Below are 25,100 nucleotides of genomic sequence, written 5' to 3'. Positions count from 1 at the left end.
AGAGAGAGAGAAAGAGAGAGAGAGAGAAAGCACAGAGAAGGAAAAAAAGAGAGAGCTAGAGAGACAACGGAGAGGGGGGAGAAAGGGAGAAAAGAGAGGAAGAAAGAGAGATGGAGAGAGAAAATGAAGAGAGAGAGAGAGAGAGAGAAAGAGAAAAAAAAGAGAGAAAGAAAAATGACCCGAGTCCAGCTGCTGGTAAAGAGTTTTAGGTCCGCCACGAATCCTCTCCAGAGCCTTTTCATTAAGTCCCCGCTCCTGGGGAGGCATATGATGTCACTGCATTGGAGGGGCGTACGATGTCACTGTATTGGAGGGGTGTATGATGTCACTGCATTGGAGGGGCGTATGATGTCACTGGATTGGAGAGGTCTCGGCACAGCCCAGAGCACTCTCAGCCGATATCAGTAACGCTCCGGTGGGAGTGGGGCTGATGCATTTGAAGGGGTCTCGATCGCAGAGCTCACCAGCTGTTGCAGGATAATGACTCCCATGGTGCTCAACCGATATTCAGTGACCAGGGTCATAACCACAGTGCAGCTGGGGGGTCACGATCTCCTCTTCCCTGGGTCTTTAATGCAACTCAGGGGCAACAACAAAATATTAGCAGCCGAAAGTTCGTCACTTGGTAGGGCCTTGTCACCTAAGCCGTACGAATCATTAAAAATGCATTAATCGATCAATACATGACGCTATCTGAATCCTAATGTATAGTCAAGGGAGTGTGCGGGAAATTCGTCATCAACAACTCCCGGTAGGGACTTAAGTCAGGGTCACAGGACAGTGTCCTTCCTCAGGGTAAGAAGCAGCGAGGGACCACCGATTGCAGTGAGAAGTGTCGACCTGGCCCTTCAAACGTGTGCCAACACCTAAAGTTAAAGGAACAATCACGTTGGTGGTTCCTTTCTTTGTGATCTATCAGATCCATCTCCTTTGTCTTTGGTTTAGAGGCTAACGCTCTATCAGGCTGTATCGATCCCTGTGGAAGAGACTTTGCCCTTTAAGCCGAGATCGAAATGGGAGAAAGGGGGTTTTAAAGTGGTTTGTAAGTTAGAGTTAATAGATTTCTGCTTTAACCCCTTAAGGACAATGGGCGGTCCCTAAACCCTTTGAAAACAATGCATTTTGAGTCCGTACATGTACAGGCTTTGTCATTAAGGGGTTAAACAGGGGATCTCGTGGAAAATGTATACATGGAGGTCTACGTCGATACATTTGAACTAAGTTCTAAGTCTAAGGGAAACTCCAGCCATCAGAGACACTTTAATGCATACGATAGCTGAGAGGTCCCTTTAAATGTACAGCATTGGACTGTAAGTGCTGCACATGCGCAGAAAGCACTCCCATTGATTTCATTAGGAGCAATTTCCTGCCATCTGGGGTCTGAACGCCACAGTATTATCATTTATTGTTTTCTATAGCGCCATCATGTTCCAAAGCGCTGTACAATTGGACATCATTATCAGCTCAGTCTGTTTCAGGCCATTTGCCCCCCCAGGGAATCTGGAGCTGCCACCTGACTCCACAGAGAACAGTTTGGCTTCCCACATCTGGGGAGGGTTTAAAGGTCGGCCTGAAAGACTTCCTTCCTGCGCCGTAACGGGGGATCTGAACCGTGTTCCGCCGTTACATAATGGCACAAAGTATTGACTTTGAGATAGAAATAAATTTAATGGAGGGCAGAAGGAATTGTTGGTGTGAAAGTAGAGAAAGAAGGTGACTGTCCCTTTAAGAAGGAACAACTGTTGTAAAGCACCATTATGGAGCGTGCTCATTGGTTCCTGAGACTAATGGTGGCCACTGGTGGTCTGTCCGTCACAACTCCTTTTAAAGGGACAGTTGAACTATAGATGGGGGAGGGGCGAATGCATATGGAGGGATTCTGCAGAATCCCATCACCTATGTGCAAGGAGGACAGCACTAAAATTGAAAGAGACCTCTCAGCTATTATATACATTAACGTGCATATGATGGTTGGAGAGTCCCTTTAAATTCCAGTTTCACTCCAATTAATCAAACTCAGTTATAACCAGGCCAGTGGCCCCTGGGGCCGATCCTATTTCTCCAAACGGGGATGGCCCAAGGCCTAATTCAGACCAACCTGTTGACCACGGCAAGGCTCAGTGTGGTCCCATACCGCGACACATATCTGCAGGGATTAAATGACACATATATATTTACATATATACGCAGACACAGGTAAACACACCTCCACGTCCGCCTTATATACACTCTATGAACACAGTGTGACTATCTGTATACACACACATTAGTGTACACATCCATCCACTGAAACACAAACATGTCCATGTACACACAGCCGCGTAACTTAAATAAAAGTGCAGACGCCAAACACATTCTTCCATACTACGTACACACAATGGAAATATTTACACGTACAGCTCTATAAACACACGCACTCACTATACACGTTTAAACATATCCCCGAGTAACCAAATAATATAGTTTCACACAACGACACATGTCTACATACATGTGCGTACCCACAGCCGTTCATATAACTGTACAGAAATATAGACTTAGCGCCATATGATACATACTCAGTATCAACACACAGCAATCTTTTGAATAGAGCACAAACTGACCACTGCGCACACCCAGCTCCTCACTCTGAATGTGTTTTTGAATTGACTCCGCGGGGGCGGGGCCAGGCTCAGCAGTTCCCACTCCACGGAGCTCCGTGTTGTTATGGAGGAGGCAGATAGAGCTGTTTATAGGGAATTAGGACGATGATGTCCATGGGGTGAGGTGGGGGCTGGAATTTAACTAGGAAATTGTTGAAGATGTAGATATATAAGGTATGTGGGCGCAGGGACATGATGATTGGGTGTGAGGGACAAGAGTATTTTGAATAGAGGAGAGGGCCAGTGTTGTGGTGTTTGTGAGGGGATGAGGTAGCGAGGGTATAATGATTGGGAGAGGGAGTGAGGGAGCAGGGATATGGTCATTGGGGAGGGAAGAAGTTGTAAGGGTATAGTGAATGGGAGGTTGTAATGGGGGTATAGTTATTGGGGGAGGGTGCAGGGCTATAGTCTGGGAGGGAGTGAGGGAACTGGGGTATAATGATTGGGGAAAGGGGAGGGAGTAGGGATTTAGTGATTGGAAGGAGTCAGGATGCAGGGGTAAAATGACTGAGATGTGGTAAAAGAGCAAGGGTAGAGTTTCTGGGACAGGGCAATGTTGTTTGGGAGGGGAAAGGGGTATAATGATTGGGGAGGGGGTAAGGGGTAGGGGTATAGGGATTGGGAGGGGGTGGAGGTGTGGAATTATAATGGTTTACAAGTGAGGGTGGCTGTTCAGTGTCTTATAAATGAGATCAGCAGAATTGAATGACTTGGATTTGGACAGTAGGTGTGCTGATTGATGTCTCCACTAGATGGCGCTGTGTAACAGCTAGCGGTGTTTAAAGGGACCTGGCGGATTATGGCAGAATTGATTTATTTATTTAGTGATTGTGCTTTTTTTCAGTGTCTTTCAGAGATATTTGGTTTAAAAACTGACTCTTCTACCTTAAGGAAGCTGAGACCGGATTTCTCTGGATTTATATGATTTTTACATATGTTTGACTAGAAGGGATAAAGTGCTGCCCCCTGCAGGGGGTGAGTAATTGAACCCCACATACTGCAGGGGGCAGCACTACCCGTGCTGGTCAGCAATAGATGAAAATCATGTGTTCTGGAAGACAAGCCTGATGTTCTTGCCATAGGAGGCAGCCTGTGGCAGAGCCAGTATTATCTAATTCACTTACTGTGCTGAAGTTCTCACCCTTCTCCTCCCTTATCCTTACAAACACTGCCTGAACCAGCAAGTTAACAAGAAGAGATGAATAATTTAATGGGGAGGAATAATCAGGTTTGTTGCTGATACACATACTTTGCTAATATATTATATACAGGGGCACAGGGGCCAAAGAGGGACTGGTCCTTCTACAGGGGGACACTTGGGAGTTATGGTTTCTCTTCTCACTCTTGTCACAGGTATGCATGGAAAACTGTAGCTCAATTCCAGAAAGAGACCTTTGTGGCATCCTTTTGTCGCAAAAGGAACGGGTTGTGGACCGGCCACCCAACTTATATTGTTCAGATTAGATAATTATCGCGATCGGTGGATGGGCAGGAGGGCATTTACCGCAAGATACTCGGCGGGGGCCCAAGGACAGCTCGCATTATGCCAGTAAGCCTGTGCTGTCGCTCGGCCCCCTGTTTGGCAAAGCGTTTCGCAGAAACTTCCTGTTTGGGCTTTTTTATCTTTCTATAAAGGTTAAGGTTTCTAAAAACCGAAAGAGCTCTTCCTCTGCAGGCTCAGCCGAGCGAGTCAGCCGAGACCGAAGGGGAGTCAGGAGAGAGTCTGAGGGCGCGGAGCGAGGAGGGCGAGAGGTTTCATAGAGCAGGTGGTTAGGTAAAGCGTCTCGACTTTCCTCGTCCAAATATTGGGTTCCATTGTTTATAAACAACGCTCTTCTATTGTGTTATTGTGGGGGATACAATGTATCCAGTGAGTGTCTGCAGTGCGATGGTCTTACGTGGTCAACGTTGAGTCTTCTCTCCTCCGTATTTTAGCTTCTGGACCCGTCTGGATCGGCTTTGGTCTTCCTGATGTCCTCCTAAATTCAGAGTTTTGGTTGCTCCTTTCTCGCCCCAGACTGACATTGAGGAACGCGCACATTTTCCCCGCACATCTGCTTCTTCTGCTTCTTCTTGTTGTTGTGACATTCGGTCCTCGCGTCGGTGGAGGCTCCTCGGAGAGGTGATGGAGGCAGTCGCGATATACAACTTCAAGACCACGGAGAGGGACGAGCTGCCCTTCAACAAAGGAGACACGCTGAAGGTAAAAAGTAGCTATTTTTTACGGGGAAATAGCCGTAGATTTAGTGTTTCCGGAATGTTCATTGTTTTCCCAGTCGAGGTTTGGAGGTCTTTGGCTTGCAGGCTTGCACTCGCTTGAGAGATAAAAGAACTGCCATTTTAGTTTTGTCCTATTATTATCATTTATTGTTTTTTACAGCGCCAACATATTCCGCAGCGCTGTACAATGTATCTATGTATCATGAACCGATTGGCCTGTCTTCCTTCAGGTTTGCTTTATGGCTTCTTTAGAGCATTTTGGTGTTTTATGAACCCCAAAAGCTGCTTATTGGTGACACAGAATCTAATGCTGACCACAACTCCCATTATACCCAGCCAGCTGCTGACCTCTGTGCCCTTATGGTATGACCGATGTAGCCCTGTGAACGACCACCGCCATAACTTCCTACTTGACTTCAGATGTCCATTCAGGCCAATCTGCTCACCGATTTCCCACGAAGCTCAGAATTAAACCAAGTTCCTTTATAACAAAACCGGTTATATTTCCCAAAGAACTGCTGATTCAGCACAACGGACTCTGGATCTTTAAAGAGTTAAAGGCCAATACAGTGAGGGGATTTAAACATGCGCGGGAAAGACATACTGCTCCTGAATCTAAGACGAGACCAACGACTGATTAAGGTTTGAGTCTTTACAGCAGAAGAAAGGGGTGACTAGACCCCCAATCTACTAGACAAACATCCCGACTCCTTATCATACTGCATGTGGGAAATAATAGAATGGCTAAGGCTTAATCACCCTGTCGGACTCTCTGACTAATGAAAGTCTATGGAGGAACAGACTTCATTAGCACTGCCATAAAGCATCAGCTCAGAGTAGTGTTTGAGTAGAGCCCTGACCTCAACCCCATCCAACACCTTCGGGATGAACTGGAATGGAGATTGCGAGCCGGGCGTCTCGTCCAACATCAGCGCCTGACCTCACAGACGCTCTACTGGAAGAACGGGTAAAAATCCCCACAGAAACTCCCCAAAATCTCGTGGAAATCCTTCCCAGAAGAGCGGAAGCCGTTATAGACCAACTTCATATTAATGTATTAATGTCTATGTAAATAGAGTGTGATGTCATCAAAGTCCCTGATGGTGTAATGGGCAGCCGTCCCAATACTTTTGTCCATATAGTGTGCATGGAGCTGGATGTATGTGTAATCATTTCTAATCAAAAAGAGTCAAAAGTTCCCAGTTTAGGAAACGACTAATGAATTTTTATGTATCATTTTTGGGGGCCCTTTCCACAAAAAGATGCCCCCCCCTTTTGTCTTTGTCTTTTCGGTCGGTAATCGGATTCTTTTCTTGCAGATACTGAATATGGAAGACGACCAAAACTGGTTTAAAGCCGAACATTTCGGGAAAGAAGGTTACGTCCCAAAGAATTATATTAAAGTAAAACCCCATCCGTAAGTGTGAGGGGGGTTATGGGGGGGGGGGGGGGTGCTGAACTACAACTACCAGGATTCTAAGCCAACCTTGAAGACAGCCCTCCTCTGTCTGGAAGACCCCTTTAGTGGGAAATCCCTGTTTAGAAAGATGTGAGACGTGAGTGCGGAACGCGTTGGTTGGGTATTTCCCAGCGATTGCAGATGCTTAGACTTGTACAGCATACAGTGATGTTTCAATCCCCTCACCCTCTACCACTTCTGCTGGGAGGCTGTTCCACTTATCTACCACCCTCTCAGTAAAGTAAAACTTCCTTCCATTCCATCTCAGGCTCTGACCCTCTAGTGTTAGATTCTGGCCTCCCTGTCCCAGTATAATTAATTGAATTGGATAAATCCCATTAGGAGGGGGCAGTTAATTTGTCTCCGGCGGTCAGCGGTAAATAATACCCCGTACGGGATGATATTGTAGCTTTCAATATAAAGGAAGTAGCAGGTTTGTCCGAAATCCCCGGTTTTCTCCCCAGCCCTGTGACTGTCGATACACCAGCCTTTCCTTATCGCAGTCCAAACGATTAACGCGCATGCGGTGTGCTCCTTGTCGCAGGTGGTACGGCGGCAGGATCTCCAGGCAGGTGGCCGAACAAATCCTGCTGAAGCGGAAGTTCTTGGGCGCCTTCTTAATACGAGAAAGCGAGAGCTCGCCGGGGGAATTCTCCATTTCAGTCAAGTGAGTAAATCTATCATTTATTTCTTAGTTTTATGTCTATCCCATGCATTTTGTAATTCCCTCCCTGTATTACCCTCTACCACTTCTGCTGGGAGGCTGTTCCATTTATCTACCACCCTCTCAGTAAAGTAAAACTTCCTTCCGTTCCGTCTCAGTCTCTGATCCTCTAGCTTTAGATTCGGTCTCTTACCTGCTTACCTTTAAGCCAACAGAAATAATTACCCCTGGGTCCCTCTCATTTATTGCCACGGACCGGGTCCCCGATGCTTTGAGGGGGGGGTTTACGTCCCAAGTGCGTAATTTTACATTTATCAACATTACTCAAATCTGTAAATGAAGCGGCTGCTCCTGAAGGTGACGTTTATTGGACTGTTAGCTCTTGGGCAGGTTAGTGACTCCTACGGGCCGGCTCCTTCCAGCAGGGGTCAGCGGAGTCGTATCCCCAGGAGGAGATCCCCGGGACGGGAACGATCTCAGCAAAACCACCCCGGATACTTCCGGATATCAAAAATAAGGAGAATTAGCCTGAAACGCGCAGCGTTAGCGGAACAGACGACGTGCAGGATGTCTTCCGATGAGAAAATGTATTTGTAGCTGGAGGGCTCAGTGGCTCAGGGTTTTTACCCCGATCTCAGGATGAATAAGCAGATTCTCTGTGTTTTTCGCCCCGATTTTAGGGTCTTGGGGTGAACAGGCAGATTCTCTGGGTTTTTACCCCAGCTTCCCACCCCTTTCTGTGTCCTGGCATTCTGAGCCACCGATTGGCTGCTTCGAGCATCGAGGAGAGCCCTTTCTGCGCATGCACGCAGGGGGGGGGGGTCACAAGAGACTCCTACCGGCTGTGTTCGCCGAGCCAGCGCCGGAGCTGTAGGGTGGGGGGTAAATCACATGTAAGGAGATGTTTTGGGCTGAACATATTAAATAGCTGGGGGTAAATAAATATGTGGGATATGACATCACGTGTAAAGACCACAGACGTGATCAGCCTCGGCAGAGCCCCCCATGAGCGAACGCCTCCTCGTTGCCATCACACCAGACTGGCTAATTCGACTTAACTCTTTGATAACCGGATCCAGTGTGTTCCTTGAACATCTCACTCTGTTTTTGGTTGCTGACCCCAAATAGGAGGACACAATATTTCTGTTAACACGGCCTCTACCACCGCCGGGTGGCTGTTCCACTGATCTACTACCCTCTCAGTAAAGTAAAACACCCTTACATTCCATGTAAGCCTCCGAGCCTCTAGTTTTAGATGATGGCCTTGTTCTAACGTATCTCCCAAATGCGTTATTTTACGTTTATCAACATGAAATAGAGCGCCTGGAGAGTCAGTAGCTCTGTTCAGCCTCTCCTGATTGGTTCCATTTAGCCAAGTCTCAGTTTCTTATTGGTTGCCGTGTTTGTGTCCTAAAAGATATATCCTAACACCTCTCCCCCCCCTTTTGACTTCAACCTCTCTTGAATCTCTTTGTCAGCCAGAACCCGGAAGGCAGCATTTACCCCGCTGGGGTGTCTGTCTCCCAAAAAGAGACCCATGTGTCACGAAAAGGATCGGATGACTTGTGATGTCATTCATGCTTTATCGGTCTGCTCCAGCAGCGAAGGAGTTAAAGTGATTACTGCGCAGGTTCCCATACATTGTTAATAAGGGACACCTGTGTCTGTTTCTCGGGGAATGAGCAGCACGAGACGGAGAAACGAATGGATTTGCCCCGAGGTGAAATTCTTTGTGCCCCCCGAGGGGTTTCTCACGCCTTCGCCTCTCCCACGCCAGAGATAATCACGGCGCCAAGAGAGGGAAAACCGCATTAAAACGACAGCGTCCCAAATGGAATAAATGATGCTTCAGTGTTGGGAAAACAAACATTTTATTTGTTTTATTAAATCCCGCCAAACATTTTAAATGGCCGGAGGGGCGTTTTTGTTTTAGGGGGTGTGGTTAGAGGTGTGGCTGATGGGTGGGGCTTTACCCAGATTTTTTATGTTGCAGGGGTGCAGGTTCTACATCAGGCATATGTGCTTTACTTTATTTTGTTGTTTTTTTTCTGATGAATGCTTGTTTAAGTACTCACAGATTGTTAGGGTTATTCACAGAGTACTTTAACCCCTTGGCTACCCTGTGAACCAGCAGTAACGCCGATTTCCGCCGACTGATTGTATGTAACAGCGTTCAGCGCGAGCACCGGTACACCGTTTTAGTACGAACGCCTGATCCCGCAAAGGGGTTAAAATGCCTTCTTCTCTAGAAAGGCTTATAATACGTAAACTTACTAAATTTGTAATGACCTCAAATTATAGATGAGCTGAGGACAGACTTTGTTACTATGTAGTTGGTGAATGTATAGATAGTTGTTGGCTACTGTTGTTATATTCAGATTATAGAACAGGGCAGGTCATGTGACGTAAAGAGAGCAAAGTGACTGGCCACAAATTCCTTATTGCCAAAACATTAGGGCAGAATACTCCACGACTGTCGAGCAGACCTCGCGGTGAATGACGTGCCGGCAAGAAGTCGTGTTCATTCACGGTGGATTTTGGAATCAGACAACAACCGGTCTCGACATGAGCTGCGCGTCTGACTCACTAAAGAAACCACAGTCTGAGCTCAGAGCAGGAACCGAGACCTGATGAAAGAACCAAATGAAAGGGATCTCCCATTTATTTTATTCCTAGTATCAGATTAAAAATATATTTAAAAAAAATATTACATTTTTCTTTACCCCAGTTGTAGTTTTTGCCCCATAATATAAATGTTTTTAGGCAGCTGCATATCAGCCGTTTGTATGATTCTCGCTCTGTTATCTGATCCCCGATCTACTAAACACCGCGACGCCTTATCATACTGCCTGTGGGGAGCAATAGAACGGCTCCGTCTTAATCATAAAGCTGGACTCTCTGACTAATGAAAGTCTATGGAGGAACGGACTTCATTAGCATCGCCATAAAGCATCAGCTCAGTGTGGTGTTTGAGCCGGAAAAATCACCCAAAATATCACATGACTTAAAGCAGCCAATCGGTGTCAGGAAAACTCTGTTACTTGTAAACCCCCCTGGAACACTCGCCGGCAAGAATCCCTAATCTATTGTCAAGGAGGACAACAATGACATTTAAAGGGGCCAATCAACAGTCATACGAGTTAAAATGTACATGACGGGCAGAATGTCCCTTTAAGAAAAAGAACCAAATCTTTCTCGCGCCTCCAGCCTTCTCCCTCCAGGGGTTTTCGTGGGCAAAGCCAGGGTGCGAACTCGTAATATTTTAAGTGTATTCAAGGCAGTGAGTAATAAGGGAGTGGCTTCCCAGATATGACATCATCTGTTTTGTGATGTATGTTTGCTCTCCGGATGTCACATAACACGTTATTTGTCTCGATACGTTCCACTTTGCCGCCGCTCCACTTACTACGTCCCAAAAATGTCACCTGCTTATTGATTTATAATAAACAAGGATATTAATCAACCTGGATGATTACCCGTCCCGCTCCGCTAATGATCCTTCACTGAGAATAAAGCAAACAAAAAGCACTTTACCCCCGCCTTTAAAAACACGGTGAGACATTCACTTGTCTCAATTACACTATAATGCATCTCCTTTGGGCGGGGGAAGCATTTTTCTGATGAACTAGCCACTTCCTGTTGAGATGCTCTTAAAGAGGAAGTCTCCTAAAAATGGTAAAATCTTTCAACACAATTTGATACTCAGCAAACTACTTCTTTGAGAACCTTCCTAGACTCTCACTTACACTTTTTCTTCTTATTTTGCCTTTTCCAAAATGTTCTGAGCCAAATAATTTATAAAATTGTAACTATTTGTCACTTATTGTAAATTGCCACATGTAACTAAAAACTATACATCAAAATATACATAAATTGTAATAATGTGACAAAGCAGAGGCTGGCAGCTACATTATAATATTCAAAATAATATAATTTAAAAAAAAAAAAAAAAGGTTTTTTAGTTGGACGAAAGCTTTTTGTGTGAAAACAAAATATTAGAACATGCCATGATGATCGATAAAAGCAACATGATACATTCAAACAAGAACAGACTCATTAAAATCATTTAAAAAATTAAAAATGATTCTTTCTGTATCTTGGCAACCATAACTTCCCTATACATTGTGTAAATAGCTAGAATTGCCTTAAATCAGATAAAGAAAGCGGCCTAACGCTAAGTTTTTTTTTAGTTAGTAATATAAAAATATATATATGCTTATTCTCTTAAATTTCCATTTTTCTAAAAAAAAAAAAGGTATAAATTCTGGTATCAGTCGGTTTAAATAATAGCAATGGGACCTTTGTGGTGAAAGGGTTAATCTCCTTATGGTCTTGATCATCCGGTAATTTCAACCAGGATATAGATCCATTGGGAAACAGGAAAGGCTCGACGCCCCGAGTGGGAGCCTGCAGAGGTTGATGGACGGACAAGTTGGGCTTGAAGTGGTTCGGGTTATAAAGTCGGAGGTTGGGTTATAAATCGCCATCCGTGACTCACCCCATGAGTTATTCCTCCCTGCGGGTCCCACTTGTGTTTCTGCTTCTAAATTTAACCCTCTCCTCCCAGAAGAGGTGAAATCCAGACGCAAAAACATCACAAGGCGGATGGAGCTGTCCTGACCTTTCTATATCTTTAATACAAGCTAAAAAAACTGAGAGGGAGGTAGATAAGTGGAACAGCCTCCCAGCAGAAGTGGTAGAGGGTAATACAGTGAGGGTAATAAACATGCATGGGATAGACATACGGCTCCTGAATCTAAGACGAGACCAACGACTGATTAAGGTTTGAGTCTTTACAGCAGGAGAAACGGGCCAGGGGGCCAAACGGGGGCCGGTCTGTTGTCGGATCATGAATAACTTTGTGTTAAAATGAGAATTGAATTAAAAAGCATCTCTGAAAAAGAGGCAAAAGTTTAAAACAAGTTCCAACAGCCTCCCAGCGGAGGGCTGCCGAGGATTAGTCACTAGGAGGTGTTTGCCCCCGGCTGGCGGGAGCTGGCAGTGCCACCCAAGTGCTCGGTATCTAGAGGGCAGACGGTGGGGAGTATAACATGTTAAGCGTGCTGGTTAAACACTCCTTCCGAGGTTTAAGTGAGTGGGTGAATCCCTGATGCCCCTCCCCTGATGCCCCTCTCCCCTCCCCTGATGCCCCTCTCTCCTCCCTTGATGCCCCCTGATGTTTGCTGGGTATGAGGGGATTGCTGGGTTCTACAGCCCTAAAAGCCCCGATAAGGTGTATAGAAACAGCAGGGAACGTCTTTAAATAAACGTTAGAGTCACCAGAAGGAGGCGCTTCAGTCCTGGATATTTTTATTAACTCCAATTACTCTCATCCAGCCTTTGGCCTGTTTATAACCTCCGAGGGATTCGGTAAGTGCCGGTTCACCTGAGTTCGCAAGTTGAGTCCCTTTGTAGTTTCAAGAGAAAATATTGCACAAAGTCCTAACAACCACAAGCAAATAATAAAACCCTTAATACAGGAACAGAAGTGTTATTATACGCGTGCGGCGCGGGTACCTCGCACGCCGGGCCGCCGTCTACCGCTTGGAGCCCTCCGGATATTTTAATTGCCGGGTCTCTGACATCATAGCAGCTCATAGATGCCGAGGGCACAGGGGCCCAACGCCTACTAATACTGCGCACGGCCGCAGGGGCACTTATGTTTTGGGGGTGTGGCTAAAGGGACAGTAACGGGGTGGGGCTTTACCAGGACTCTTTATGTGACTTTGTGCCCCATTGCCGGGTATTTGTGTAACTGAGCGGGGCATTTAGAAGAAGAATAATGGGGTTTATTTATAAAGCTGTTTCCTGCTGTTTCTATACACATTATCGGGGCTTTTAGGGCTGTAGAACCCAGCCATACCCTCATACCCAGCAAACATTCTGACCTCCTAGAAAAGGGGCATCAGGGAGGACAGAGGGGCATCAGGGGAGGAAAGAGGGGCACTGGAGAGTTGGGAACCAAAGAGGCTAAAGAAATTCATTCCTTCATAGACTTTCATTAGAGAGTCTGACTGGGTGATTAAGACTGAGCCATTCTATTGTCCCCCACAGGCAGTATGATAAGGAGTCGGGGGGTTTAGTAGATCGGGGATCAGATAACAGAGTGAGAATCATACAAACGGCTGATATGCAGCTGCCTGAAAACATTTATATTATGGGGGCAAAAACTACAACTGGGGTAAAAAAAAGAAAGCAGGACAATGTTTTGGAAACTTATTTTTACTCTTTTATGAGGAATAAGGTGGCGGGAAGATCCTCTGTAACCAGGAGGTTGCCGGAAGCAGCGAGTGTTAAGACCCAGATATCTGTCCAAGGCTCAGATGATGACCATTACACTGCAGCGCTGAACTGGTTAACTCGGCGGCGGGTGTCGGAGCCGTCGGTTTGCTGACCGCGAGAACAGAAAGTTTGTAACAGGAAGCCGGCGGGTCGCAGATCTCACAGATATCTGGCCTGTTGGGGGCTTCGCAAATTCTTCTTGTTAATCCACAAACATTTGTTGCATTATTTGATACCAAAAATAATATTAGCAGGAAATTCTCGGTTTTCTGACTCATCGCCCCACCGTCATTACCCATAATATATCCTTCCTACCAAGTATCCCTGTTTAGGATGATCAGTCCTGCTTTAAGACTCAATTATCTTCTCTTACTTTCCTCCCATAGCATACTGTGGGTGGGGGGGACAAAAGCACCGACTGGGGGTCTTATATATAATCACAGCGGGGGGGGGGGGATAGGAAGGAGTCAGTTTGTGTGACCTCCAGAATCTGCCCCTGAGACCGCTGAGACTGGGGCAAAAGCCCAGAGCCTCGGAGTTAAGCCCTGGGAGTTCCCCGGAACGCTCATGCGCGGCATAAAACATTGAAATGCAGAAGCGTTTATTTCCCGTTTTGTGCAAGACGTAGATTAAATGCGTTTTTCGCTTGGGCTGGGCTTCAGAACGCCACGGGCTCAGCAATAAAAGCCTTTTTATCCTTAATTAAAAGGAAGCGGCGGTAGGACAAGCCCTGACCTGGATTTTTTTGTAAATGCTGTTGTCATCCTGCTTTTTTTTATTGTTTTAATTTGTTTTATGCCAAACGCCAAGGCGTATTCACAGAGCTCGCGCCCCCTCCCCCCCGCTCCATCCAATTTATTCCGCTGAGTTAAAAAGATCGACACAAGCATAAGCCACGCGGACTGACGAAGGACCAGGCGAGGGTTAATTCATGTAATTGGAAGTATTTCATTAGGGAATAAAAAAAAATATTTAATTCAAGAGTTAATAAAGTTGGGATTGGTGGCAGCCCGTGGCACAATCAGTGTAATTTAATCAACTTCCTTCGTTCCTTTCTCCCCTCCATCCTTACAACGGCTGCCTGAACCAATCAGCAACAATCAGCAACTTAACAATAAGGGAGAGGTAACTTAATGGGGAGGAATAAGCATGTAACAGCCGCTGAAAGGTTTAAAAGCATATATGTTTCTTACTTTAATCCGTGATCACCATTCCCAAGGCTTATACTGCGTAGAGAATATTACTCCATAGATAGATCCGCTTTAAAAAATAAAGAGTGCGCGAGGCTGGAGAATATTTGTGCGAAAATAAGAAAATATAATAATTTAATAATAATTTTAATAATAAAAATGTAACGTTTTAAAAAGTGACATGACCTATGACATCACAGATAATGTGTTAAGTCATTGGTGTAATAGGACATTGGCCCCGATCTATCCCGGTATGTGAAGCGCGTTGTACTCGCTGCTGTCTTTATGTCGGATGCTCCATGGATCCGGTCCGTCTGGTTTCTGGGACGCGAACGCACGTTGCGCGAAGACAAACGTCTTTTGTGCGTCTGACCCACCCGACACATACGGGGCACCCGTCTGCCGACCCCTTACGCGTAAATAATCACCCTGACCCGAGCGTTAGCCCCCGCGGCTCGGACACTCCGTTCTGTTTACAAATAAGGGGTTAAAATGGATAATTATTTTTTTTTTACACGCACATTCTAGAGCTTTTGGAAACTTTTGGATAGAATATTCAGGACACGTCTCGAGAAACGTAACTCGCTGCAGACAGCCAAGGTAAACACTCTGCACATGCGCAGGCAGGCAGGCGAAATCATGGGGGGTTAACCCTTTCAGCACAGGGGACCGTATGATACAAACGAAGCCGCCACGTATCCCCCAAGCTAAAGCATATGGCGCTAAATCAGGAGTAACATAGACTTTTATTTATTAGCGCTGACGACTTCTTATCCAAATATATAAATATATATATATTTAATGCGACAAATGAAATTAGGGTATTTTTTTTTTTAACGTAGCTATATTGATTGATATATGTTACCCGCAAGATATACAGTATATATATGTATATATATAGATAGATATACAGTATATATATATATAGATAGATAGATTGATAGATATACAGTATATATATATATATATATAGATAGATAGATATACAGTATATATATATATATATAGATTGATATACATATTCATTTAACATTGAAATTATCATCAACGCTATTAGCTGTACCACCTTGACTGTAATGAGCTTCTGCTGTGGCAGTGACCCGAATAAGTTCTCCGTTGATCTTCATGGGCTTGCGCTGGTTTAGCCGCGGAAATGGCACATACATGCAACCTCATCCCAGCAGCGCATGCGCACCTTTTAGGTCTTTTTGGATCACTGATCGATTGCGTGACTTCATCCATAGACCTAGGCTAGCGATGGAGGGCTTAGTCTCAGTACATGGGGGGCAACTTTAATATATTTAGCAACAGAGTTTGATATTAATGTTACCACCAAGAGGATAATATCTTCTTATTCCTTTATTGGGAGGTTTTCTTCCCCATTTTTTTTTTTATTTAAATAATTCTATTTTTTTTTTTAGGGTTTGTTTTTTGTTTTTTTGTTTTTTTTTTAATATGCAGTATTTTTAACATTTCACATAATAAAAAAAGTATTTCTGGAGAAGCTTTGAGTATTCGTCAGCTATTTACAAATTCAATGCAAAGTTAAATAATTTAATTACAAAAATAATAAATTCAGCAGCGTTGGTGGAACAGCCTCTTTAACGCCTCTTTAACGCGGACGGCCAGACACTCCGCTAGGCGGGCGAGGCGTTCTGAAATAATAAAAATAAAGGAAAAAAAACCCCCCAGAAAAGTAAAAAGTCTTAAAAACATAAAGGAAGGATGGAAGCTAATTCCGCGGTGTGTCTCGTATTGGCGGCTTTATAGTTTTCTTTGGAATTTTGTAATTTAATAATGTTTCATTAAAATAATAAATGGTTATTTCAGTCCTTTATTGAGGACAGAGTTCCGTCAAGTAATTATAAAATGATTCTATTATGAATCTTATTTAGTCGTCACCATTCCGTCAGCGGAGACCGCGGATTCGGCTCGCCCCGTATCTGACCTTCAAAGATGGCTGCTGTGCGAAAACATGGCATTTTCTTGGTTTTTAGGAAAACCGGGTGGTGTTTCCTTACCTTGGAATATAAAGTGAGCCGCTATTGGGTAGAAACATAATAGAGGAAAGCGGGAGGTATATGGCGACGTCCGATGGCCTATTGAGGGTACCTGATCACCCAATGGGGCAATGTAGGTGCTGCCACCCCTAGACCTGCTGACCTAGGCCACAATGTCACCGCTTACGTATGTATTCTTACCTAGAGCACCAAATCTGGGAGGGCAGAGGGCCCTGGACTGCCCAGCTAGGGGCCAATTTTCCTATTAGGCTATTGGCCTCCCTCCCATTGGACCACGGAGGTCTGTGCGGAACTCCCTAGCCCATCTTCTGCACTCAGGTGTAACGTCAGGGTATGACATCATATTCCAGCGCTTCACACAAAGACGAAAGCAGTGGTCCCCAAGAAGATCTCGCCGTCCCCATTGTGATTTCCCTAAAGGCTTCGTGCAAAGCGGCCACGACGAGGTGCTGGGATTTGGACACGGAGCTAATTTTGGGCGGTTTCAGGAATTACTAACAAGGAAGTTTTATACCAAATGGATTAGAGCCGCGTTACATCATATTCGATGCAGACATGATGTCAGCAAAAAGCAGCGCGAATCAGGAAGGAGCTTCACGTGGTAACTTGTTTGGCAACGACGGGTCGATGTGTGTCAAAAGCCAGGAGCAGAAAAACATTCTCAGGAACGCTGGAGGGTTTTATGGAACGTCCATGAACATAAAAATAAATGTTATGAACATCTTAACGAGAAAAGAAAAGCTTCCCCAGAATAGCAATTAAACTAAAAAGAAACATTTCCAGATTGACTTTGAAAACGGTTTCGTCGGCAGCTCAGGGTGTCGTTTCCCTCTAAGGTCGGGTTTCTGATTGTTCAGGCATTCATACTGTGTGTGAGTCTCAATCACCCAGATGGACTCTCTGTTTAACGAAAGTCTATGGAGGAACGGACTTCATTAGCATCACCATAAAGCATCAGCTCAGTGTGGTGTTTGAAAGTCACCCAAAATATCACATGACTGACAGCAACGGCGGCTCCAGGTCTGCAGATAAAGGGAGTTTATTGGGACAAAATGAGATAAAACCAGGTTTTTGACACCGGGGGGGGGGGGGGTTCATTATTACCATCTTTCCCAATTAAAGTCTCTACGAAGTAACATTTTGCGGCAGTCTGAGCGCATGGGCGGTGTGTAAGATTATTAATGGCGCTCTTTTATTCTTCCCGCAGCTACGGGCAGCATGTGCAGCATTTCAAGGTCCTGAGAGAGAAGGCCGGGAATTACTACCTGTGGGAAACGAAGTTCAACTCGCTGAACGAGCTGGTGGATTATTACCGCAGCAGCTCCATCGCCAAATCCCACCAAGTCTTCCTGCGAGACAACGAGGAGAAGGTAACGCTTTAGGGAGAAACGCAGAAAGATCAAGAGGCTCTGACTCACCGTGTTATTGTCTATAAACCCTATAAACCCCGCGCCGTGCGAAGGGATCAGAGCAACGCGGAAAAGGAACGGATACACAACCCAAAAATCACTTTAATTCCCTACAGCAAACACATACGGGGGTTATTATTACTGTATACAGCGCTGGGGGTTATATTACTGTATACAGCGCTGGGGGTTATATTACTGTATACAGCGCTGGGGGTTATATTACTGTATACAGCGCTGGGGGTTATATTACTGTATACAGCGCTGGGGGTTATATTACTGTATACAGCGCTGGGGAGTTATTACTGTATACAGCGCTGGGGTTATATTACTGTATACAGTGCTGGGGGGTTATATTACTGTATACAGCGCTGGGTGTTATATTACTGTATACAGCGCTGGGGTTATATTACTGTATACAGCGCTGGGGGTTATTACTGTATACAGCGCTGGGGGTTATATTACTGTATACAGCGCTGGGGGTTATATTACTGTATACAGCGCTGGGGGTTATTACTGTATACAGCGCTGGGGGTTATTACTGTATACAGCACTGGGGGGTTATTACTGTATACAGCACTGGGGGGTTATATTACTGTATACAGTGCTGGGGGGTTATTACTGTATACGGTGCTGGGGGTTATATTAACGTATACAGTGCTGGGTGTTATATTACTGTATACAGCGCTGGGGGGTTATTACTGTATACGGTGCTGTATACAGATGGATATAACGCATGTGCACATTTATCGTTGATTTGGGGTTATATTGTTATTATTTTACTTCCGTTAATATTATTATTATTTATTTTTAAAGGGCCGTCACACCCAGATATCCTTTTTTTACACAATATTTGAATCATTTCCCCCGTTTCCATAAAGTTTGGGCAGCGTTTCGGCTTTGAATCCCGCGGCGTCCTGTCTGGGCAGGTCTGACTGCTGTCCGCGGGGCGTTCCTGGGAGGGGAGGTTTTGTTTTTTGTAAATAAAACATGTTTTTTTTGGGGGGGGGGGCTGTGACCGTTCCTTTAAACGCGTTAACACCGCGCATGTTTCATCCACCTATAATAAATTAATTACCGGGGTTCCCGATGAACCCAAACCAAGATTAGCCAGCTATTCCGGCTGAGAGTGATGAGAGTTTGTTCAAGTCCAACGGCAACTGTTTATTTATTTATTTTTTTATAAAAACCCAATCTGAACACTTTTCATACCCAGGCTGTTATTAGCGCTCTGTTTGTGTTCTCCGCCGCGCGCCACGGCATTTTTATACGCGATAATCCCTAAGCATATAATTCTAGGAGTTATTGTTCTAAATAAAGGTGCGCGATAATGATTATCCATATCCGCCTGCCAAAAAACATCGAGCCCTGCCCAGAGAGCACACATCACGTGAGAGCCGGCCACGAAAACAACGCAGGCTTATGGGGAGATCTATAATTCTATGTATTATGTCCCATATAGTATTATGTCCCATATAATATTATGCCCCATATAATATTATGCCCCATATAGGCCATGCTATATTCAACACAAAACATATGCGTAACCCTTCAATTAATTTTTTTTATGGGACCGTAAAATACACCAAATTATTTAAAAGCATAATTTTTGAGGGTAAAAAAACCCCCTCAATATCTATAGTTTTAAAACTGTATGTATATCGTGCGGTATTTTAATAGCCCCTAACCCTGATTTTAAGGATATTTGTAATGACTTGGGCACGGTGGGCACTCACGGCAGCCAATCAGGAAGGAGGTTGAGAATTGCATGCTGGGATACCGCGTTTTCGAATTGATGCTCGTGCGTGTAGGTGTTCTTCAGGCCCTTGAGAGCCGACCGAAGCAAAAAATGAATGAATGAATAAATTAATGAGCGAATGAAAAATAAATGAATGAATAAATATAAATAAAGGTTCTATGGCTCTGGTGACAAAGTGGTTGGTGAAGCTCGGGTGACAGAAGGGTGGGGGACGCCATGCAAATAAAATCGAGGTTTCACTTCTGCATCTCGGGCCGCCTACCACCCACCAGCGGTCCCGCGGCAGCAGGTGGGGGCAGCCGTCCGTGATGGAAGCTTTTTAACCCCCAAGTGACACAAAGTGAAAGGTTCCTGCCCCCGCTCCACTTTTACCTTTTTGTGCGCTTCTGGTTCAGGTTGAAGGGTTAAACGTTTAGGGAAAGACCTGCATCAAGCTAGAGGTCCTTGTTTTAGGACGATCTGTGTCTGTAGGGCGATGGACATCAGCCCCAAAGGAAATGGTGGAGGGGTATCAGGGGCTACAGATGGAGGTGGGTTTGAGGAGCCCAAAATGGACAGTGGGGTTAAACCGATCAAAACCAGCTTTCTCCATCCTGGTGAAAAGCGAAGGGCAATAGAGAGGAAAACGGGACTGTCCCGGGACAGTTGGTAGACATGTCTTAGCAGTGTGCAAAACTCCAGACTTGGAGGGCAAGAAACAGGCAGTTTAATTTTTTTTTTTTTTTAATTGAGAGACCTCCACATTTGCGCAAGCTGGGATATCAGAGAACTGCGGCCCGGATGTGGCCCCTGAGGATTGGAGTTCCGCACCCCTGTTCTTAGTGGGTGATCTTTTGCCATTTGTATTGAAGCCTCACTTAAAAGGCTGATATACTAAATAAATAAAGTTCATACTTAAGAACAGGCCTCGGTAGTCTCTTCCCCATGGGGCTGACCGTGCCCCATGCGCCTCTCTGCCCGGGGTGCCTTCTAATGACATTAATACGTTGTGTTAAGGGGCAAAAAGTGCTGGAAATTACTGAACAAACCGAGTCATGATCCTCTATTGTGATATTACCAGATTTATACCAACCCCATTTAACCCCTTCCTGCTTGGAGAGTCCCCGTGATGCTCCCCAGCGTCCTGCTCTTCTGTGTGTCTTAAAGGGCCCAGGGGGGGTCGATTTTAGATGTTTTTGGATTATGCCAAATGCTGCTGGGCTTCCTGTAACAGAACCTGAACTTTGTAGCAAATCCCCTCCGAACCTCGCATTCCCTCACCAATAGTTTGTGTTTTTTTAGCACAGGACAGGGGCTCGTAAGGCTGTTTAGTCTGCGGAAGCTGAGCCCCTTCACCCGGCGGCTTTTCAAACACTGTTTTTTTTCACAAATACTTTAATTAGAATAAAGTTGAAAATGCCGGCCCCTCCCGGCCCCGGAGGCGTCTATTGTGAGAGACGATTGTCAGGCTGTAAGAGGAGCTGAGATTGATGTATGTGGAGCGTCTGTTTGGTTAGAAACCGGCCGGCAACCGACACGGAGAAACATAACTACAAAAAAAACCACACATTACGGGCTAAATCAAGGAAAAAACAGAGGGTTTAGGGGCTCTAAGGTGCAATATAGAAGGGTCGAGGGCAGCTCTTATCAGAGGGGTACAAAAGCATTATAAGGGGGAAGAAAATTAGAGCCTGGGGTGTGCAAAACCTTGGCCGAGCATAAAAGAGAAGCACAGAAGGCGCTGTCGCGGTCCGGAATGCGTCTGCCTTTCCTCTCCGGCATCGGATCTGTCACATGACCTTTTACAAAATTCTGCTTTATGTTCTTTTTTAAGGTGCTGCCAAGTTCATCCACTGATTGACGTAACCAGCAGGATTACCTGCCTGACCTCTAAACCCTATTCTCAGGCTTGTTCATAGCGTCAGAGGTTTAGATGGAACTTTACTAAGAGGGGGGTGGATAAGTGGAACAGCCTCCCAGCAGAGGTGGTAGAGGGTAATACAGTGAGGGTATTAAACATGCATGGAATAGACATACGGAGACCAACGACTGATTAAGGTTTGAGTCTTTACAGCAGGAGAAACGAGCGACTAGACGGGGGGGGGGGGGGGGATGGTGATTAAGACTGAGGCATTCCGTTGTTTCCCACAGGCAGTATGATAAGGAGTTGGGGGGGTTGTATAGTAAATTATGGGGCAAAAAATACAACTGGGGTAAAAAAAAAGAAAAAACAGCTAAAGTTTCCAAACTGTTTTGTAATCTGATTCTAAGAATAAAAAAATGGGGTAAATTCTCCTTTAATTGGGTTTTATAGCTGTGTATGAAAGTGAGCTCCCCGGTAATCAGCGAGTAGCCGCCTCACTCACACCTTCACTCATTAAATATCCTTTCCTCCGCTTTGGGCAAAAAAAGGGTAAATAGGATGACGGGGTGTAAACGTCTTCCCGTCCGTTCTGCTGATGCTGCTGAATCGTGGAGGAGCGGTGATCGGACGCGCAGGAAGCCGAGGCGTTCGGGATCAGTCGTAGCCTGAAGGTCCCTCGCGGAAAAAACACCAGTGGGCGGGGTGGGGATTGGGTGAAAATGATGAATTTCAGCAGCTCTTTGGATGGGTACATTGTCATAATACAAGGATTAGCATTTCATAAACATCTGGGTAAAAAACCTGCCGGTAGATCGGCCCCATTCGGCCCCCGTCTACTCGCCCGTTTCTCCTGCTGTAAAGACTCAAACCTAAATCAGTCGTTGGTCTCGTCTTAGATTCAGGAGCCGTATGTCTGTCCCATGCATGTTTAATACCCTCACTGTATTACCCTCTACCACTTCTGCTGGGAGGCTGTTCCACTTATCCACCACCCTCTCAGTAAAATATATGCAAGAAGGGAAGCACACCTTAAGAAACCTTCAAATTCAGTTTTTTTTAATGAAATCTTTGTTTGTTCCCCACAGAAGAAAAAGCAATTTGTCCAGGCGCAGTTTGACTTCATCCCAGAAAAGGCCGCCGAGCTCTCCTTCAGACGAGGTGACATCATCGAGGTTCTTGTCTCTTCTGATCCCAACTGGTGGAAGGGAAGGATCTCCGGGAGGGTCGGTTTATTTCCAAGTAACTACGTCAACAAGATCTACATGTGATCAGAGATCCCACCGTATATATCTCAAAACGGAGATATTTCCCTGAAAATGGAGATATTTCCCTGAAAATTGAGATATTTGCCTGAATATGGAGATATTTACCTTAAATTCTGATTTAATTTCCGATAAAACCCCACTAGGAATTAGAAGTACCTCCTACCCAACAACGAAGTTAGAAAAATGATTGACCCTTTTTTTTCCCCATTATTTCAAGACTTTTACCCGAATTTATTAACTATTCAAGTTATATATATTTCACCTAAACATGTTATAATGATTCTTCATGACTTCGGTCCATGAGCGCTCAGTACCAGTTATGCTCAGGAAAATACAAGGGGTGTAAAAACTAAAATATTGCTATGGACGGTTGCCATAGCAGCAGAAAAACATGTGTCTTTTTTGGGGGGGGGGTTTTAATGTTATTTGTGTGTTTAGAACGTTAGAGGAAAGAATAAAATAACATGTTTTATGTCTATTCTGACATTTATCTTTTGGACTCTATAGGAGGGGTTTTTGGGTCAAACACCATTAATGTTCCCTAAGGGAAGGATGTGGGTTTTATGGGGGTCTTTGGCAGGTGGGGCTCGGTGCCCACCACTACTGAAACGGCTCCAACAAAACACACAAAAAAGCATTTTTGTACCCATTTTACTCATTCTACTCATTCTCATATTAATTCCATATCAGTCTGTACCTTTGTTTATGTTCTTGTCTATATTCTGTATATTTTATATTTCCTATATTTTTACTAATTTCTAACAGTTTATGATGATTCTGGATGTCTGCACCACGTTTGTAAACTGTTATTTTTTGTAACAAATATTTTTGTACTTAAAATCATTTGCCTCGGTTGCCAACCATTTTTTTTATTGACTTTCTGCCAATTTGTACAGATTCTATAATGCCGTCTCAGGGTTCCGTATCATCCCTGCACAGGCCTTCTATCTGTCTGGGTCTGATTTGTGGCAGATCGTGCCGGCCCATGTTAATATTTATTCCAATTAATATATATTCATATTTATTCCAATTAATATATATTCATATTTATCAATATTAATATTTATTCCAATTAATATATATTAATGTTTATCAATATTAATATTTATTCATACTAATATATTAATAGTTATTCATATTAATATATATAAATATATATTAATATTTTTATTCTATTTATAATTATTATAGTCTGCTATATTCTATGGGTAGGTCTAAGAATTTGATATGTGATGTCCTATTAATATTATTGTTTTATATAGCGCCATTATATTCCGTAGCGCTGTACAATGGGTAGACAGGTAACAAGTAGTATATAACATGAAAATTTGAGAAGGGCCCGGCTCAAATGAACTTACAATCGGCTTACCTGGAAATTGGCCCCATATACTCGGCCAATGGTTTGAGGGGGCTCCAGAGCAGCCCCTTTTTTTAGGTAGGGGGTCAGCGAGTGCTGTGAGGCTCCACCCACTAGCTGCTGATCTCCACCCACTCTCTGCTTTTTTTGGCGGCCATTTTTAAATGGCCAATCCGGATCCCCTTTGGATGGATGGATGGGGACTTGGGGACTCGATCCGGATCTTTATCCAATTCGGATCAGTTTTCACACCAGGATATTTAAATTTTTTTAAAAAATGTACGCGACATAAAGACGCAACAATTAACTCAGAGCCCAAAACGCTCAGACATCGTTTCAAATCCTTTAATTGCCTTTTAAGAATCTTCATGCTAAGCGAGGGCCTGGTGAGGATAATTGTCTTCATCGAGTCATGTTGGCAGGTTTTTCAGGTTTTTAGACGACTCGGCGATTCAATCATTTGTTTTGATCGACGCTAATTTTTTTTTTTGTGTGTCAGAGGGATTGCCAGCGCAGGATGGGAATTAATCCTTATTAATGGTGTTTTAATGCCAGCATCAGTCTCGCTATTAATTAAGAAAATAATCATCACTTACAAAATACAAAAAAAAAAATCCCGATCGCTGCATACATTTTCGCATAAATTTAAATGAAAATAACAACAAAGCGGCATTAGAGTAATATTTTTTTTAATTAACCCCTTTCAATTTTTAATTATTTATTAAACAGTAATTTTTCATTTATTAATTCAACACATTTATAGATAAATGTATAAAAACGTACATATAAGAATATTCTGCATATTTTTTTTATTATTTTTTTTTTTTTTACGGAAAATCATGTTACTGCGACTATAACTAGCGACAACGAGGAGATCAAATTTTAAATGCGTTACTTAACTCCTTAACGATTTAAAGATGGATTTATAAACCTATCAAGGATCTCAATATACTGTGGGCACTTCGGGCATCCTGCACCCCCTATATAGTAAT

General features: G+C 44.2%; 1 protein-coding gene across 3 annotated transcripts; it reads left to right on the top strand.

The window, feature by feature from the left end:
- Positions 1–4,767: 4,767 nt before the first annotated feature.
- Positions 4,768–22,754, top strand: GRAP (GRB2 related adaptor protein). Of its 3 annotated transcripts, none has more exons than XM_089494996.1 (5): positions 4,768–4,845; positions 6,182–6,279; positions 6,866–6,988; positions 17,686–17,848; positions 22,575–22,754. In XM_089494996.1, exons 1-5 carry the CDS (start codon positions 4,768–4,770, stop codon positions 22,752–22,754), a joined length of 642 nt encoding a protein of 213 aa, XP_089351122.1. The 3 variants fall into 3 exon arrangements, with proteins under 3 accessions (XP_089351122.1, XP_089351121.1, XP_089351123.1); XM_089494995.1 differs by having other exon boundaries at positions 22,572–22,754; XM_089494997.1 differs by lacking the exon at positions 6,866–6,988.
- Positions 22,755–25,100: the final 2,346 nt, after the last annotated feature.

The sequence above is a fragment of the Sceloporus occidentalis genome, unplaced genomic scaffold (genome assembly GCF_023333645.1).
Source record: "Sceloporus occidentalis isolate IW3139 unplaced genomic scaffold, rSceOcc1.0.p SCAF_76, whole genome shotgun sequence".
In the NCBI taxonomy this organism is placed as follows: Eukaryota; Metazoa; Chordata; class Lepidosauria; order Squamata; family Phrynosomatidae; genus Sceloporus; species Sceloporus occidentalis.
Note: the sequence above shows the minus strand (reverse complement) of the source record. Positions and strands in the feature narration are given on the sequence as shown.